Source organism: Pseudochaenichthys georgianus, chromosome 3, assembly GCF_902827115.2.
Source record: "Pseudochaenichthys georgianus chromosome 3, fPseGeo1.2, whole genome shotgun sequence".
NCBI classification, from domain to species: domain Eukaryota; kingdom Metazoa; phylum Chordata; class Actinopteri; order Perciformes; family Channichthyidae; genus Pseudochaenichthys; species Pseudochaenichthys georgianus.
This window is the reverse complement of record NC_047505.1, coordinates 45,997,251-46,015,374: the sequence shown is the minus strand read 5'-3', so window position 1 is coordinate 46,015,374 and position 18,124 is coordinate 45,997,251. Positions and strand designations below refer to the sequence as shown.

The window sequence follows — 18,124 nt, the reverse complement described above, 5'->3', positions numbered from 1 at the left end:
CAGTTTTTCTGTATTTCCTTTCTCCTGTGATATGACTTGATCGCTTTAAACTCCGCACACTGAGCTCTGATTGGTCAGCAGGCGGTGCTTTCACTGAGTTGAGCTCTTAGCCTGCAACCTAACCTGGTCCCGACCAGGTTAGCTGCTTAGCATATATTACCATGGAGATCTAGCCTGCTAAAAAGAGAACCAGCTTCGGATGACCGGAAAGCCGGAGTTTTCCCTGAATTTAGCCGGCTAAGCGAAAATCCTGCTTCGCAGTATACCCCCCAGGTTAGGTTGCAGGCTAAGAGCTCAACTCAGTGAAAGCACCGCCTGCTGACCAATCAGAGTTCAGTGTGCGGAGTTTAAAACGATCAAGTCATATCACAGGAGAAAGGAAATACAGAAAAACTGCCGTCGCAGGAAAGACGGCCGGCAAAAATCACCGACTGTGTGAACGTGAACATGAATAGAATATCACCTCCATCTTCAGAGCAATCTGACTATTATAACATTAGCGTTAAGAAAGCTTACTTAAATATCGGCCACAACATAAGTAACCGGATCAGAGTACATTAAGTACAGTCCGCGGCATATCACTTCATAATGTATCATATATCTCCTTATCTGAGTCAGCTGAGCCGTATCTGGCCGTGCAACACTCACAGTGTCACATACTGTATGCAGAAGTATTATTTTAAGCAACACATAAGTTGACGAAACACTCGAGACAAATGTAATTGAAGTCAGATCGTGTTTTAGACGGGGCAGTGATATCATAAATGTACGCATTCAAACACTTTTTCTTTTGCCAGCTGTATTCACCTTGCAGGTGCAGCTATGTGGCTTTTATCCTGGATAAAGTGTTTAAGTCATGGATGTTTAAAGTTTAACTTCTTCATTTTTGACTAGCATTAAAGTTCACTTTTCATTCAGGAAGTATGACGCTGCGCTGTCAGTACGCTTCTCCATGTTTGTGATTGGTCGAATGCTCCAGATACCACCCCTTTCATGTGAACGCGCACCTAACTAGATAGGACACGGCTGGCTTGAGCGATCCACTTGATAACCAGCGTCGTAGTACAGTTTAGCGAGAGCGCGTATGTTTTGGATTAGGCCAACCGGCTAACTCCAACATATCCAGGTTAGGTTGAACCAGGTTCGTAGTATAGGCCCCTGGTTTGAACAGAGATCTCTGCGTCACTGAAGAACATATGCTACGTTTAACACTTCGTCCTGCTTCTTCACAAGCCATGTTGAAAGCCTCCCACATGACAATTCACTGGTACCTTACAGTAGAGAATGGATGCCATCTTCAAACACCACATATAAAATGATCATGATGGAATACAACAAATAAAAATATATAAGTGCAAACATCTGTATGTTTGCTTTTATAATGAGAAAAATAAATGCGAGGGCTTCTTTACCAGCCTCCGGTGACCTTTGGCAACCAAACATCTGGATGCTTTTTACACTAACGATCCCTGAGAGCTTTAAGCCAGCTGGGCTTTATAATAAACCATGTGTCATGCTCATTCTGAAATCTATAGACACCATTAACAACCTTCACATTTCTCTTAATGTTGCTTTATAATGAGAAAAGGACATTTATTTTGATAATAATATTATTAGTTGCCAATACACAGTCTTTCTTTATAATTCAATGGTAATGGTTCATTACTGACTGCTGCCTAATATCTCATGTTGACTTTTTAAATGCTGCTTTGTATTGTTTTACTATGGATGAGAGCTTACTTGTTTCATTAATGTGTGCTTGATTCTCAAATATGTTAGTCCACTCTTCACATGCTTGCCTTTTATCTGCACTGTCCCCTTTGCGTTAACACATTTAAATACACATATTTATATTTAGTTTACTCAGTGATTTACTGTCACTATTTGTATTCAGTTATATTTCTTGTGTCTTTGCTTGGTCTTGAAATCGGCCTGGTACCTCTCCTGTTTTTTTCACATTGTAGGTGTTGCTATTACACTTCAATTCCCCTCTGGAGATTAATCAAGGTGTATCTTATCTTATCTTCCCATAAATATCTATTTATATATCAAGTTAGAAGTGACCATACGTATCGTAAAGCTGGATGTTGAGCTTGGAGCACAGATATTTGAAACTAGAAACATCCTGCAAAGTGAGCTATTGCTTCATAAAGCCAAAGTGTTAGAGAGGGGCCAGGCACAGCGTTATGTGGAGTAATGATTACAGATTTACCACCCTCCAAAAGTGCAGCCCCACACACACACACACACACACACACACACACACACACACACACACACACACACACACACACACACACACACACACACACACACACACACACACACACACACACACACACACACACACACACACACACACACACACACACTCACAAATAAACACAAACATGTTCTCATAGGGAGGCCTATTTAATTACTTTGCTTTCAGCCTCCAAATTACCCAGGAGCACTTGGGGTTAGGGGAGCTAAGAGAGTGATGCATGGAGAGTGATGATGGCATCCGCTGAATTCCCATGGGGCTTTTAGAGGTGGATCTCCTGAGCTCAAGAGGAAGGCGTTCCTTCTCCTCGTGTTACCTTTCCTGGGTTTTCACCGGTGGCTGAGACACACTGCGCACACACTCACATATCATTTTACTCTCTCAGATGGTTGGGAGGAATGAGAAAAAGATGATGAGAACCAGGAGGGTTAGTGGTAGGGAGTGGTAGGGAGTGGTGATAGAGTGCGATGAAGAACAACGAACGTGAGGGGGGGGGGGTGTGTTGAGGCACAGGAGGGACAGTGGAGTTTGCACAGCCGCGGTGATTTATGCAGCCATCAAGACAAGAGTGGCTGGGAGTCAAGGCTCTGTGATGAAGAAAAAGGAAAGGTAGAGCCGTTCATAAATTCCTGATGAAGCATAATAAGCGCTGATATGAGAAACGCAGAGCTTTAACAAGAATCAAGCCTGAAGCATCACCTGGAGCTGAGAAACTGCTCATAAAGCCTCTGACTGCTTCACTTGTCTGCACTTAAAGAAGCCTGGAATCACTCATACAGTATGCTACAATGCCTTGTCACACTGACACAACTGTAACCTAGCAACAGTTAGCAGCACCAAAGTAATCCAACACTTATATATAAAACCGTATGTGTTGTTATAGCAGCAGTTCCACGCCTTACTTATACAGTATGGACATAATGGATAATAATAGGGGGGTTTTGAAAGAGCTAAATCTAGCTTCACAAGGCGCAACAATAACACATGTTGGCCCTTCAGAGCCGGTAGGAAGATAAAGCAGGGAGCTACTGTGGGATGTATGAGGTTGAGTCATGTTCACTGTGATCAGAAAAGTGTGGGAGAAGAGGGGATCAAACATGCCTCCGGTCGAGTGGAAAGAATCAGAAATCCAACAACCTGTTGAACAACGGTCCCATTGTTCTTACTTTGCGACAAAACATCAAAAGGCATATTCCAGGAGTATTTTATGTTGCTACATTTGCAGGGTATTTTGAGGAAATTATATAAAGACCGTACAAAAATACCCTTCCTCAGTGTTGCTTCACCTGAGGAATGCATGAGGATCGCTTTCTGACATGAAAGCCAAATGTGAGCTGCGCCTTTCATTCAATTTGCCAACACAATCTGTGTGTAATTAGCGTCTGATTTATGGGGCAGCAGCTACAGTAATTACACATGCAGCAACTGGGACTGTCCAACAAGTGTATTCGGAAAGAAAAGGAGATTCTAATAGGTGCGGATTGGTGGTGAAATTAGCATTTTTTTAATCAGCAGATCTGCATGAGATCACAATTGGGCTAATGCAAATATTCATTGACTGTTAACTACTAACTGAATTGGGTAAATGCAAGATAAGTCAAACGCAAACAAGGAACAAAAGATAAGGGGGTTTAACCCAGAGCTCCTGTTTCTGCTATTCTCACAAAGTGTTTGTAATTGGATTTATCAATGGGCTGGGCTTTTACCAACATGACTTAATGCTCTAGCAAATATGCAAAATAACATGTGTTGGGTGGAATCCAGCACATTGCTCCACTGCTCTTAGATAGTATGCTTTTTTATATCAAGGAGTGTAGATTGTGTCTGAACTCAGTAGGAGTCTTGAGGTGAAACGTATTTCTTTGAAGCAAGTGGGTTACTATAACACACTGCAGCAGTATGAATCAGTAAAGGTTTGGAAAAGAAACAAATACAAATAATCCCACACTGCTTACGGATGGAGAGTACATAAACAGATTAGACACTGAATACAAAGTGGGTGCACGGTACTTATATATAAATAAAAACTAGTCGACTGGAAGTCATGTACAATTTGATGCATTATGCAGACTTCTGCACTGGTAACCATTATATCAAAACTGCACACTTCACAATGCATTGCATGACCTTGATAAATATTCAATGATTGTAATGTCCCAGGTGGTGTGTCTGTGCGTGTGTGCGCGTGTGTGTGTGTGTGTGTGTGTGTGTGTGTGTGTGTGTGTGTGTGTGTGTGTGTGTGTGTGTGTGTGTGTGTGTGTGTGTGTGTGTGTGTGTGTGTGTGTGTGTGTGTGTGTGTGTGTGTGTGTGTGTGTGTGTGTGTGTGTGTGTGTGTGTGTGTGTGTGTGTGTGTGTGTGTGTGTGTGTGTGTGTGTGTGTGTGTGTGTGTGTGTGTGTGTGTGCAAGAAATGAAGAGAGACATTGAAACATGTATGGATGGACAGGGTCACTGAGGACCAGAGAGACAGAGAGATAGAGGGAAACAAGACTCTGTATGTGAGTCCATGATCAATGTAGGCAGGTTTGGAGCTTTTCCATGAGACCCGCGATGAATCAATCAAAGTCAGGAGCTCGATAGTCCTCCAAAGCTCTGATTCTGCTGAGGACACATCTTTACTACTGCTCTTCTCCTTCTTTTCTCCTTCTCTCATTCCTTCTCCCCTCCACTTTGCCCAATGAGACAATGAAATATCTGTGAGGTAAAAGGCCATAGATCATGGTGGTACTCACGTCATAGCCTGATAGATGGACTCCACTCCGTATCTCATGGCGAACTCATCCACTATCTCCTGAGACACGTCGTCAAAGTAGACCTTCCACGCCTCGTCCCCTTTCACCTGCGGTATCTTCACCACGCCGCCGCTCTTCACCTCCGTCAGGTAGTGGAACAGGTTCTGAGAGATAACACAGAGCATGTCACGGTGATGGAGCACAGCACTAAATGATCACAACTTTGAAATTGTCTTTTACAAAGCTGTAACTATTGATTAGTTTGCTTTATGATGATCGCAAATGTTATACCGAGCTCCCAAAGATAATGATTGGAGATGAGAGAAAGTAAATTTTTGCTGAATCATATAGTGAGGGGTTACCTCATGTAAACAGGTGTACTGGCCGTGAGGAGGAACCACGTTCTCCTCTCCTTTCATCTCCACGCTGATCTTGAGTCTGATGGCACCAGATACCGCAGACTTGTCAGTCCTTTTATCTGTAACACACAACCAAACAGGGTTAGCCATGACTGCAAATTAACTGATAAGAAACTGCCAATTACAAGCCACATCTTAGCCAACATGTGCCTCCCTAAATCCAAACATTTAATATTAAAATAATTCAGCCTCAGAGTAGCACTAGTGGACTGCAAATCTCTGTTTCTAAATTGTGTGTCATAGCTCTGCCTTTAAATGTTTCCACATAACAGGAAACAACGTATTAACAAGAAGATATCACTTCTATTCCATTCAGTTCATTCGAAAAAGCTCCAGCAAATAATTGGTCCCAGTCAGTGGAATAGCAACAGCATTATTGTCAACCTCGATAAAAATATGTCCTTGACCGCAGCTAAACAGAGTGACATGTATACACTGATAGAAAAAAAACCACATTAATCATCTAAAACACTCATTGTTAAATGACAAGAACATAAATGGTATGACATCATGTCCTTTAAAACATGAATGGCACCATATCCCCGCTCACAGCCATACTGCATACACTTGCATTTGGAATATAACTGGCTATGATGGGCTGAAGGTTTAGGGGGTTTATTTAGTGTATGCAAATATCAGCACACATACTATACAGTACAAGCACGTCTTTTTTGCTGGGGTTTGCTCCACAGTTAAAGTGCCCCCCCCCCCCTTCTGTGCTCCCATATAGACTGAACAAAAATATAAACGCAACACTTTTGTTTTTGCTCCCATTTTTCATGAGATGAACTCAAAGATCTAAAACATTTTCTATATACACAAAATAACCATTTCTCTCAAATATTGTTAAAACATCTGAAAAAATCTGTGATAGTGAGCACTTCTCCTTTGCCGAGATAATCCATCCCACCTCACAGGTGTGGCATATCAAGATGCAGGTTAGACAGCATGATTATTGCACAGGTGTGCCTTAGGCTGGCCACAATAAAAGGCCACTCTGAAACGTGCAGTTTTGCTTTATTGGGGGGGTCTGGGGGGGTCCGAAAACCAGGCAGTATCTGGTGTGAGGGGTAGGGGTAGGGTTAGGGGTAGGGTTATGGGTAGAGTTAGGGGTAGGGTTAGGGTTAGGGTTAGGGTTAGGGTAATGTTGTGAATCGAGTGGCCTGTGTTCGTCGTCCATTACATACGCCTGCCCATACCATAACCCCACCACCACCATGGGCCACTCGATTCACAACTTTACCCTAACCCTACCCCTAACCCTACCCCTACCCCTACCCCTCACACCAGATACTGCCTGGTTTTCGGACCCCCCCAATAAAGCAAAAATGCACGTTTCAGAGTGGCCTTTTATTGTGGCCAGCCTAAGCCACACCTGTGCAATAATCATGCTGTCTAATTAGCATCTTGATATGCCACACCTGTGAGGTGGGATGGATTATCTCGGCAAAGGAGAAGTGCTCACCATCACAGATCTTTTCAGATTTGTGAACAATATTTGAGAGAAATGGTTATTTTGTGTATATATATATTTTTTTTAGATCTTTCAGTTCATCTCATGAAAAATGGGAGCAAAAACAAAAGTGTTGCATTTATATTTTTGTCAGTGTATGATTCACCACTACTGGATCAACTGAGGGAAATGTCACCCTACAGTCATTTGGTCAATAGACAAACAAATGAAAAAATAATAACATGACAAAGCGACAGCGACTAGTAAACAGACAAGCCCGGTATGAAGTGGAGCTGAAGAGGCTTAGAGAGGAGCACCCACACCACACAGAGGCCTGTTTAAACATTCATTGTGGACAGTTAAAAAGGCACAGAGCAGCAGGAGGGTTCAGGGGTCGGAAATTACCACAAATTGCTTCCTTTTAGCTGGAGAGGCAAACAAAGACATCATCCTCCTTCATAATGCTCCAACACAAGTGGAAGCTCCCATTATGCTGCCATTCAAGCTCATGCAACATGGAGAGGCCAGTGATGTATGAGAGGAAACAAGGAACGACTGCATCAGTAGCCTTCATGTTCTGTTTAGTGCAGGGAGGGAGTGGTTAGAGAAATAAAAAGACAGTTTTAATGGATATATTCGATAATGCTAATGGTATGTAAACCTTATGAGATGCTTCATAATCATAGAAATTATAACTTGGGCTGGGTATCTAAACATTTACTTTTGGTATTCAAGTGTTTTAATGTGTCCAATACACCAACATTAGAAACAGTCAACTTGGGCTGCAGCAATTGGTCAAGTAATAGTTTTTTTAACTTAAATAAAATAATTTGGCAATAAAGTAAACTAGAATCTCAAATGTGGGAATTGTTTTAAGATTAACATCACCCTGTGCTGTGAGAAATTGTGAATGGATGTCCTTTCTATTTTGAATCGTGGGTTTTTCTGCTCTAAAGGACTTCACACAGTGGGTTGTGATGTTGTGCGTTGGTGTTGGGATCAGGGGGTCACAGGTTCAAACCCCACTGCAGTCAGCATGTCGTTGTGTCCCTGGGCAAGACACTTCACCCCAAATTGCTCCTGTGGGGATTGCCCACAGTATTGAGTATGTAAGTCGCTTTGGATAAAAGCGTCTAACAAGTGACATGTAATGATGACACCAGAATATGAATTACTCACCTGGAAATATTGTGTCTAGCTCTTTCATTGTGAAAGGTGAGAATGAACGTGTATGTGTTTCCTTTGTGAATCTTCAAGTAGAATAAACTTGTCTCGGTGAAGACTATTGCACCTCTGTATTTTCTAATACTCAGGCACAACTAAGCCAGCAACACACAATGCGATTGGTTGATTCCTATATTTGAGGTGAAAAAGCTCATGGGAAAAATGTAAACGATGCCGCCTACTTTCATATAGTATGCATGTTCTGTGTCAAAGTATTCTTCACAAAATCGATAGTTCCTACAAATATTAATCTCAAAAATGGTCCCCAGTGGGCGAACGCCTTAAATCGGTTGTTCATTCGGTCAAAGCTCTTGTGTGGCTTCTTGCAATCAGAAAACATTAGACATCTGTGGTGAGGTTTTGTTCAACAGAGAAAACAAGTTTGTGTGTATTGTGGTATTAATCCAGAGACTCAGGTTTCATCATATCTATGTTGTACTGTATTAAAAAATCAATATACATCTCATAATATCACACAAAGTAAATATTTTACCTGGAGATGTGCCATTACAACTGCCATCAATCAATATCTCTTGTATGCTGACTCTGAGATCAGATGACATACCTAGATTGTACCAAACATCCATCTCCCCGCTGAGCGTGCGGACCTCGATGATGGTCTGGCCCAAGAAGTCGTCCGACTCGCGCTTGAAATGCTGCTTCACCCGAGATTTGATGTCATCGTCTTCGTCCCACACTCGCACCTTGATGCGGTCAGTGGCGTTGTGACACTCACTGTAATTTGGGAGATGATAATGTCAAGTAAAAACAATCACAACAACATGAACAACAACAGAAACAGTACATGCAGTACCATCATCGGGTTGGGGGTATGCAGTGGAGCAGAATGACATCCAAATGCACAATTCAAGCATAAGTACAAGTTCAGAAACCTTCCTGACTCTTTTCCAAGTACCATATGGAGAACAATGCTTGCCTGAATTCAAATGAGTGTGTATGTGTGTGTGCACATTAGTGTATATGAGTGTGGAGAAAGGCGCTAAGCCTACAAGGAGGAATAACTCCAAGACGTTGCATGACCTTTACTCTGCATCCCTATATATCTCCCAATGCATGCTAATATAATCAGCAGGGATTGTTTATTTGTGAAGGTTTTACGTCCCTCTCTTTGATCTTCTTTGCAGCGCTGCAGCTGACAGACTTTTCACAATAATGTCTATGCTAAATAGAACGGAGGTGGCCAAAGCACTTAGCCTCCGATAAGGGTCAGACTGTACGGCTCTGGAATTAAAACCGACAGATTACATTTTGTTCTAATGACATCTTGGGTGCGACAGCCAGAGGAAGAGGATCTGCAGTGTTTTTTTAACTAATCCCTTTCCGGGGGAAGCGCTGGCTGCTGCCGCTCCACCAGGCTGGGACTCTCTGCCAAGCATACAGTAATGCATCGCTCTATTAATCTACATCCCTGTAGTAATGGCAAAGAGTTTTATTACAGCCCCCAACGGAGTCTCATTACAGGTGTGGAGCCCCGTTTGAAACTGGCATAGGACATCCACACACAAATACACACACACACACACACACACACACACACACACACACACACACACACACACACACACACACACACACACACACACACACACCAGATATGCATAACATCTCAGAAGCAAAAAACAGAACTCTAAAAATAATTTGAAAGAAAACAACAAAAAATTGAAATATACAGACAGGAACCTCCAGAGGTATGATGCTCGAAATCTCACTGTCTGCATGAATTAAACAAAGATGTCTTAGCTGCTATCTCATTGGTTAAAGTAAACATAATCCTGTGGATCATATCAGGACAGAGGGTCCCAGGTAAGAGGAAAATAAAAGATGAATACATCATGCTGGCTGGGTTTGACGCCTAGTGGGTTAGGAGAGTGGTTTAGACCTGAGTCTAATTATATGTTTGGGTTATAACAGTTCATATTTTGGCCAATTCTCACAACCATTTATTATGTATTCATGTGAGCTTGTGTAATAACTTTAATATATGCATTTCAAGATGTTGCTTTACACGTATGAAGAGTTTTGTCTAGGCCATAACCGTGTGATGCAGAAGCTGCAATCAGGGAACAACCTAAATATGACTGCTGTAAAGAATCTGCTCTTAGTGCTTTGGTTTGGATGCAACGTGTATGTCTGCGTGGTGACAGTCGGTGATCAGGTGGGTCTTTGCCCTGTGAGAAATGCTAGTTGTTTTGCAAACAGCAGCAGTCTGATCAATAAACAAGTATGCATTGCAGAGTGTGAGCAGCGCGACCCGAGCTCCCAGCAGGACGTCTACTACTATGTCAAAATCTGCTTGATGTGTGAGAAGCGGCGCATTCGTGGCTCGTGTGTGCTTTCTCAATTCTCGCTAAAGTGATCCAGCTCAAATTGTGTGCAATCTATTCACGTTTGATATGACAAATATAATAATGAATTATAGGTTAACATTATATTGGCATTTCTTTTACGACTTCCTTCGTCTTTGAGTGCTTAGTTGTGCATGACTCCTTCAAAACCTTTCAGGATTTCACGTTTTTGGAAAACATTTCAAGGCCTGGGAAAAAACCTTTTGAAATGATGTGCCTTTCGGGGTTATCTCGACAGCATCCGGCCTATAAATGACAGCATGACAAAAAAAATGTGACATTTGTATTAACCTTTGCTCCAACTCCCCGGACTGTTGGAAACCTGATGAAAACCTGATGCTCAAGGTATAACTAAATACCAACTACTTTCAAATACCATTTTGCACACAAGTCAGGGTTGAACCTTGAAGCTGTTAGGAGGAAATATGTTTATCTTTTATCTTGATCTTATTTTTAGAGTTTTGTATGGGGTCAGCTTTGCAGGACTTGAACAGGTTTCACAAAAGCTGCAATTTCCTGCATTTTCAACACTACTTACCGGGTTAAGTAAATGTTTATGTAGTCTGTGTGAAGAATAACAAACATTCGAACAAAAGGCGAGGCAGAGTGGTGAACAGTGAATTGGATGGGGATGTAGCCACGGAGAAAAGCCAGTGCTTAAAATAAAAGGTCAGATGCTTGGTAATAACAATGGAGAGGTCATACTCAACAAGAATCCACATACTACTAAAGCATCAGCGTACAAAGTATTTATTTTGATTTTAAAACAACAAGGTTAAGCTTTGTGTTGTGTAAATTGTTCGATGTCATTGTTAAGCTGCCTTTAGCAGGGATTGAATTCCCCCAAAACTCGGCAGTGCATCTGCTGCGTAACATTTCATAAAATCAGTGATAAAAATAGAGTAATTGTCTCTTGCGTATTTACTAATGCCTTGAGAAGACCCTGAACTGCTGATTCTTAATCTTAGTGGGGATTATCTTGTCGGGCAGAGGTCAAATTAATAGAAAGCACTCACAAGAAGAACTTCTCATCCCAGACTGGGTTGAGGTTTCCGAAGATGGTCTTCGTCCTGCGTTTGGTCTTGCCCACCTGGACGGTGACGTAAGGGTCGCTGGAGCCCGTTTTATCCTTGGCCTGTAAGCCCTGTGCACTCATTACTGAAGAAACACAGGGTTGGAAGAACAATAAAGGATGGTAAGTACCACAAGCAGCATATTATTTCACCATCTTAAAGTTTTGATATGTCCCTGGATTTATTATATTGAAGGTTTCTTTCCCTGAACTTAATTACAACAGCACTGATCTCTAATGTAAGTCACTCTATTCCCAGGGACATATTATCGTCAAAGTCATAAACAGGAAGCATTGGCCTGGTGGCTGAAGTGTTACAGCAGCCTCTCAATCCCCGTCATAAAGCTACAATATGTGTCTACTGTGCTAAGACTAAGAACCTCACACACCACACACACACACACACTGAGAAAGGGAGGTGCAGAGAGGAGAGAGACAGTAGTATTTCACCGCGCCATAAAAGGAAAAAGGACACTGGAGCATTAAATATGCATAAGTGACAGACTAAATAATTCAGGGTACATATATATCCCTCAGCTCAATGCTGACAGAAGTTGGTGTGGAGGATATAGAGGCTGAAGAGCCATGGTCTCCTTGCTCCAGGAGAACTGAACATCAAATGTCTCCCGTAGTGAAAGAGTGGTCAGAGACTGCGATATAAATAGAGCGGTCACTTTGCTTTAAGGAATCAGTCAGACCATCCCTCAGCATCACACATAATGTCCGAACAGAGGGTCTGCCAGAACACAACTAGCAAAACCGCATTTCCTAGAAGCAAACAGTACAATTATCCCTCCCCCTCCCCCACCCTTCTGTATGAAGAACGGCCTTTTGCCACGCCTTTAAGTGTGGAAACATTTCGCGTCCCCCAATGCCTTGAACTGAGTAAACTAGGAGCACGGTAAGGGTTTTTAATTCTTATAATGATGTGTATATTCAACCAGGGCCGTGCAGAAAATACATTAATCCCAAAAAGAGTAGAGATGATAGATTAATGCTAGATTTGAGTCTTTCCAATGTTAAAATGGAAAGAGTGTTTGCTCACAATCCATTGTTTTGCACCATGGGAAAACGAGTGAACGTCTGTGCATGTTTTAAACTCAGCTGGAAGCATATTCTAATACTGATCCTGTTAAGGTTGGCAAAAGTTGTATACATCTTTAAAGGATTCAAACCAAGTTTACAAGACTGCCTTTGACTACAAAGCTGTATTGATTAGAGAAGAGCAGAGTAAAAGGGGTGTGTTTGAGCAAGGCTTTAGAAGAAAGTAATAGAATTGTTTTTAGGCAATATAAACAAAGGAAAATCTTCCACAGCGATGTAATTAACTTGTTCTTACTGCGTGCTTGTATAATAATACTGCAATCAGTACATTTGGAGGTACAATAGAATATGTGCTGATTAGTAGGTTTAATTAGCAAATGATTGTATATTATGACTATATAGTACCGGCGAGTTAAGGTTTATATTCGCTGGCAGACCTTGTAGTATGCACATTAGCCAGTATGAGAATATGTCATGGTCACTGAGAGAGTGCTGCAGAGCCAATGCCAGTCGGTATTTATCTAATGAATGTCGAATAAACACCAACTCAATAACTACATCTTAAAATGGGATGTTCAATAAGCCCCTGGGAAATCGAGTGAGCCAACCATGCGTCTTTTCAATGTCTCTCACTCTTCTTCTTCTCTTCCTTGCTATTCCTACACTTTCCTTCCTCCTTTCAATTTGGCTCCCTCTCTCTCCGATTCTATTTCTCTCCGGTGTATTGGCACTGTGAGAAATGCGAGGTGAGCAATACATGAGCTGGGCCTGGCACAGCGACCACAGAGCTGGATTGAAGTCGGGGGGGTCGAGGTGACAAAGCTAACTTCCTGACCTTCTTTCTTTCAGTTGGCTTGAAATAGAATGAAACCCAGCGATGTGTATGTAAATGAAGTAGTAACATGAAAGAAAGCCTTGTAATACTCAAGGATGATTATTCCTTATAGTTTGATGGAGTACTGAAATGAGGATAAACAATATAGGTTATTTAATCAGGGAGTGGAAAATACTGTTGTAAATTCAAAGTAAATGAGGTCATGGGATTTAGATCCTTTTCCCTCAAAAAGGACACTCAACAGACAGTGGTTATGAAAGTTACATTTAAAGGAGCCCTATTATGCTATGTTTAAGTTAATAGTATTTAGTGTCTCTACATGTCTCCATGCTTTAATGTTCAAAAAGGTCTTTATTCTTCTCATACTGCCTGTGCTGCAGCACCTCTTTTCACCCTCTGTCTGAAACCAGAGCCCACGTCTGCTCTGATTGGTTAGCTGGCCGGCTCCATTGTGATTGGTCAACCGCTTAGAGGTATCCCGCGCCTTTGCCTATCACGTACAATGTGTTAGAGCGCTAGCCAATAGAAGGGTGTGTGTTACATACTGATATCACTGTGTTAAGGAAGTAATGGAGGTGTTTCAGGCAGGGGGGGGGGGGGGGAGTGTTGGGAGATAAATTCCCTCTGGGGGAATTGGTTAGTGCGCTGATCTACGGATCACAGGGGGACTGGTTCGAATCCCGCTGTAGTCAACATTCCGCTGTGTCCTTGGACAAGACCCTTCACCCCAAGTTGTTCCTGTGGGGATTGCCCATGGTATTGAATGTATGTAAGTCGCTTTGGTTCAAAGCGTCTAACAAGTGACATGTAATGTAACTTTAACCTACATGCACAACACTTATAACACACTAAAGGAAAGGGAAACCCCCCAAAAGCATTATAGAGACACTAATTAATCTGTTTTAAATCCATCTAACCATTTTGTAACCCAAGGAACTAATACTGCCCTAAAAATCATTTCCCAACTGAACAAGCTGTAAAGTGCTGTACTGTCAAAGTCGCTCAGGGGCACGACACTTTGATTGGCACCTCTGAGAGAGCTCTATGTGTAGCTGCAGTATGAACAAATCGGTTTGTTATTGAGCTAAGAAAGACATGAAGATCTCTGTCACTTACAGCGAGCACTGTTTCACTGCTATCAGACATTGCTTCTTTCTCTCATTATGTGCCTTTGTTTAACATTAGGCAATGTAACCTTTCAAGCCTTCCCACAGCTCAGCTCGTCTGTTGTTTTCAGTGGAGCAGCACGTCCCAGTCTGAGCTCCTGTTTGAAATGGATATGTAACTTAAACGATGTCTAGGTTCACGAGTCAAATGTATAGTAAAAGTTTTCAAAATCTCTACTTGATGGTAAAATAAACTAAAAACGTATCTTTTTGCAGCTGCTTTTGATTGAGCTGTTCATATTTACACTGCAGTATGGCTTTTATTCATGTATTTTATACCTGTTGTGTTTATTTTATTATCTTTGCTTTTTAAATGCCATTTTATAATGTGTTTCTGCTGTATTTCTTCTTAAATCTAATTTATTTTGTAAAGCACTTTGAATTGCCGTGTGCTGAAATGTGCTATATCAATAAACTTGCCTTGCCTTGCCTGAGATCCTTACCAACCAATTACATCTCCCAAAAATCCCTGATCAATTCCTATTTCTATTTCTCATTCGATATGCATTGATGATCAGTTCAGCGTCAGAGGTTAACGGCCATGATCACGGGGTTAATAACAAACTGATACTTATTAGAATAACAATATTTGTCATTTGAGATGAGCCTGACTGGTAATGGCATTTGTGTGGATTTGGCACCGGAGGGCTGAACAAAGAGGTTATAGGTCATGGACCAAAGGTCAAGGGTCACCTGCTGCAGCACCACATGTATAAATCATGTATCAACGTTCAGATGATTGATGGTTAACGTGCAAATGAGAGCTAATAAAAACTCCTCATCACAAATGAAAGATGCTGAATGTTTTGAAGAATTAACTTTCTGATATAAATACGGACACCTAACCTGTGATGGTGATTTTGGCCGACCACTTCGAGGTCCCATCCAGAACCGCCTGTTTGGCAGTCTTCAGATGGCTGGTGAGTTCTTCTTTGGAGACGTGGAACATCTCCTGGATCACCTCGAACACTTCAGGAGTGTTTTTCTCGCGGATCTTCATGCGCTCCTTCATAGCCATGATGATATTCTGGGTCTTGTCCTCCGCCCCGTGCTTGGAGCTCTTCTCCACCGCCCCTGAAACAAGAAGTCAAAGAGCTCAGTATTCTGCATATTTAATACCCAGGAATTAGGTAAGAAAACTGGTGATCCATCAAAGTGGCAAAGTATCTATCATATGTATTCACCACGTTATTGTGGACACTATGACTCTGAGTGTGTGTGGAGGAAGGGAAATAAAGGCTGGTGTATATGAGTGTACTTAATTATGTGAATGTGTGTCTGTTAGACCAAAGACGTGACGGTTCATTCTCTGTATCTGATAATAGTATTATCATTCCAGAGTGTGTTCATGAGAGCAGATTGAAATTTGATAAAGATGAATCACAGCTTGAACTGCAAAACGTTGTTCTGCTGGAATACAACTGTTATAAAAAACGGCCTGGGTGTAGCTAATCCACTTATAGTGTGTGAGGATTGCCGTGAGGATCACACTGAAGCCGGCATGTCACATTGTTCCTGTTTGACTACGCCGTAACAACAGGGTGAGCCTGATTGAAAAAACTGATTGGAGGCAGTGATGAGTGCGGCGAGCGGTGTAGATGCACCGTGTAGCAATAAGGGATATGTAAAATGTATAACACAAATCCCTGTAACAGCATTGACGTGTCCTGCAGGCATTTCAATGTAGTGTTGGTATGTATAGAAATGTGGGAGATGATGTGCATTGCGGACACCTAACAGAGTCCCAGACAAACCATGTTTTTAGGTTGAACAGATTCAAAACATTTTTTAACGATTAAAAGCCAACAGTTTCAAAACAGAAAGTCTTAACATCAGACTGTAAGATCATACATATTCAATTAAATGAAAGATTTACTATATGGAGTTCATATCATATCTATGATGGAGGGATTGTCTTTGCACAGATCTCTCCACATGCCGACGTCAATGCTAGTAGCTATTAGCGCTAGCAGCTACATTAGCAAACAACAGCAAACAGTTCAGAATTCACAGAGCTAAATGTTTTAACCTGAGAATGAACCAGAGGGTGAACGCTAGCTTCTGTGACAACTATGTGGCTCTGGACAACATTATCAGCAGTAACCACTGTAAGAGCACAGGCCAACGCAGCGGCCACAGCTAGCCACACATGTGATAGCATGCAGGCACAGCCGGGACTGCTACACAAGCACATCGAAGCTCAGATTACAAAACACAGTGAACTTTATTCTCTGCTCAGGTAGTCATTACTCCAGAATGTTGAATATAGGAAATAGCTGCATTATTAATGTTCTGAATGTCATGCATAAATACGATTGACATGTAAAAACGAGAAAGACTGCCGCTTTTGTGAATGCGTTTTCTATACAATGCAGTTAGCCAGAAATCACACTTTCTCTCTCTCACAAAGACACAGAGCACTGTCCTCCTTTGCGTTTCAATCCTGTGTGAACTGTACATCAAAGCAATTCACACACAGTGACCGAGCTACCCACAATGCAACACGCGCCATATATATATATATATAAATATGCCATTTTCCTGGAGGTGCTAATATCCTGGAGGTGCTAATATAAACAGCTAGCTAACGTAGCCAGGCAGAGCGCACTAGTTTTTTTTTCTGAATTAACGACCGAAGAAATCGCTGCATGTCTTCGGATTACATCTCTGGACTTGAGGGGTGTGCTCTAGGTCGTTACCAGCGTAAACTAGAGCTGTGTGGGTTGTCCGATTGCCCTTACAGGCTGCCTGCAGATGTATGGAAAAACGACTCTCGAAAGTGGCCTTCGTCGATTTTGGCAGCATCTATCTTCTGGAAACACCAGGTGAATACCCCACTTGTCACAATAATATTATCATGCCAATGCATATATGTGGTATTTTAGAGTTGACTATATTGATTAAGGCAATAGACTATGATATTCTGCTTGCACCTCGCGTAAAATGGCGGATACCGGAAGTATGGTGTCGCCCTCGGCCCAATACCCGTATGTGTGTGTGAAAGAATATGGGACGAATGCACTTCCTTACTTTGTAAACAATCTGCATTAAGCAGGTCCTGGCACTTATCGTGGCATTTGACGCCACACTCTGAGCAGCGCATGCCCTGCCGGGCGATGCCCCACAGCAGCCCCTCGCACTCATGGCAGTAGGTCGGTGCCGTCGCCGTCCACACCTCAAAGTTATGGGGTGTTGTGGATGAAATTGGGTAGATCAAGGCCTGGAGAGTCTTCTTGAAGACATGTTGTTTCTGAGAAAAAAGAAAAGGCATTGAGAAATTGAAAGAAATAATGACAGACAATGGAGTGAGAAGCAGAGGAGCTAGGCTGACTCATGGCACTATAAGCTTGAGAAAAAACAGTCTTAACAACTTTAAAAGTTAATAAAAAAGCAACTTTGTACCAAAATTGCTTTTCATAAATGTTCAATACATGGTGAGATCAGTAGAATAACAGAGGAATATTTCAGCACCTGCTGAGCGAAAGAAAGAGACTAATGTCATCAAACAAAGTTCATTTCCAAATTGATTTGCAGCGTGAGTAAGATTACATT

The 18,124-nt window shown here is 41.9% G+C and overlaps 1 protein-coding gene across 1 annotated transcript in view; it reads right to left on the bottom strand.

Moving 5' to 3' along the window:
- LOC117440391 (protein unc-13 homolog C) overlaps positions 1 to 18,124 on the bottom strand; it is a 125,020-nt gene that overhangs the window by 71,311 nt on the left and 35,585 nt on the right. The window contains exons 8-13 of the mRNA XM_071207196.1: positions 17,603 to 17,822; positions 15,419 to 15,646; positions 11,472 to 11,613; positions 8,655 to 8,824; positions 5,356 to 5,471; positions 4,994 to 5,157 (exon numbers count right to left, since the gene is read on the bottom strand). Of these exons, the coding sequence (XP_071063297.1) occupies positions 4,994 to 5,157; positions 5,356 to 5,471; positions 8,655 to 8,824; positions 11,472 to 11,613; positions 15,419 to 15,646; positions 17,603 to 17,822 (1,040 nt within the window). The remainder of the gene's footprint in view (positions 1 to 4,993; positions 5,158 to 5,355; positions 5,472 to 8,654; positions 8,825 to 11,471; positions 11,614 to 15,418; positions 15,647 to 17,602; positions 17,823 to 18,124) is intronic.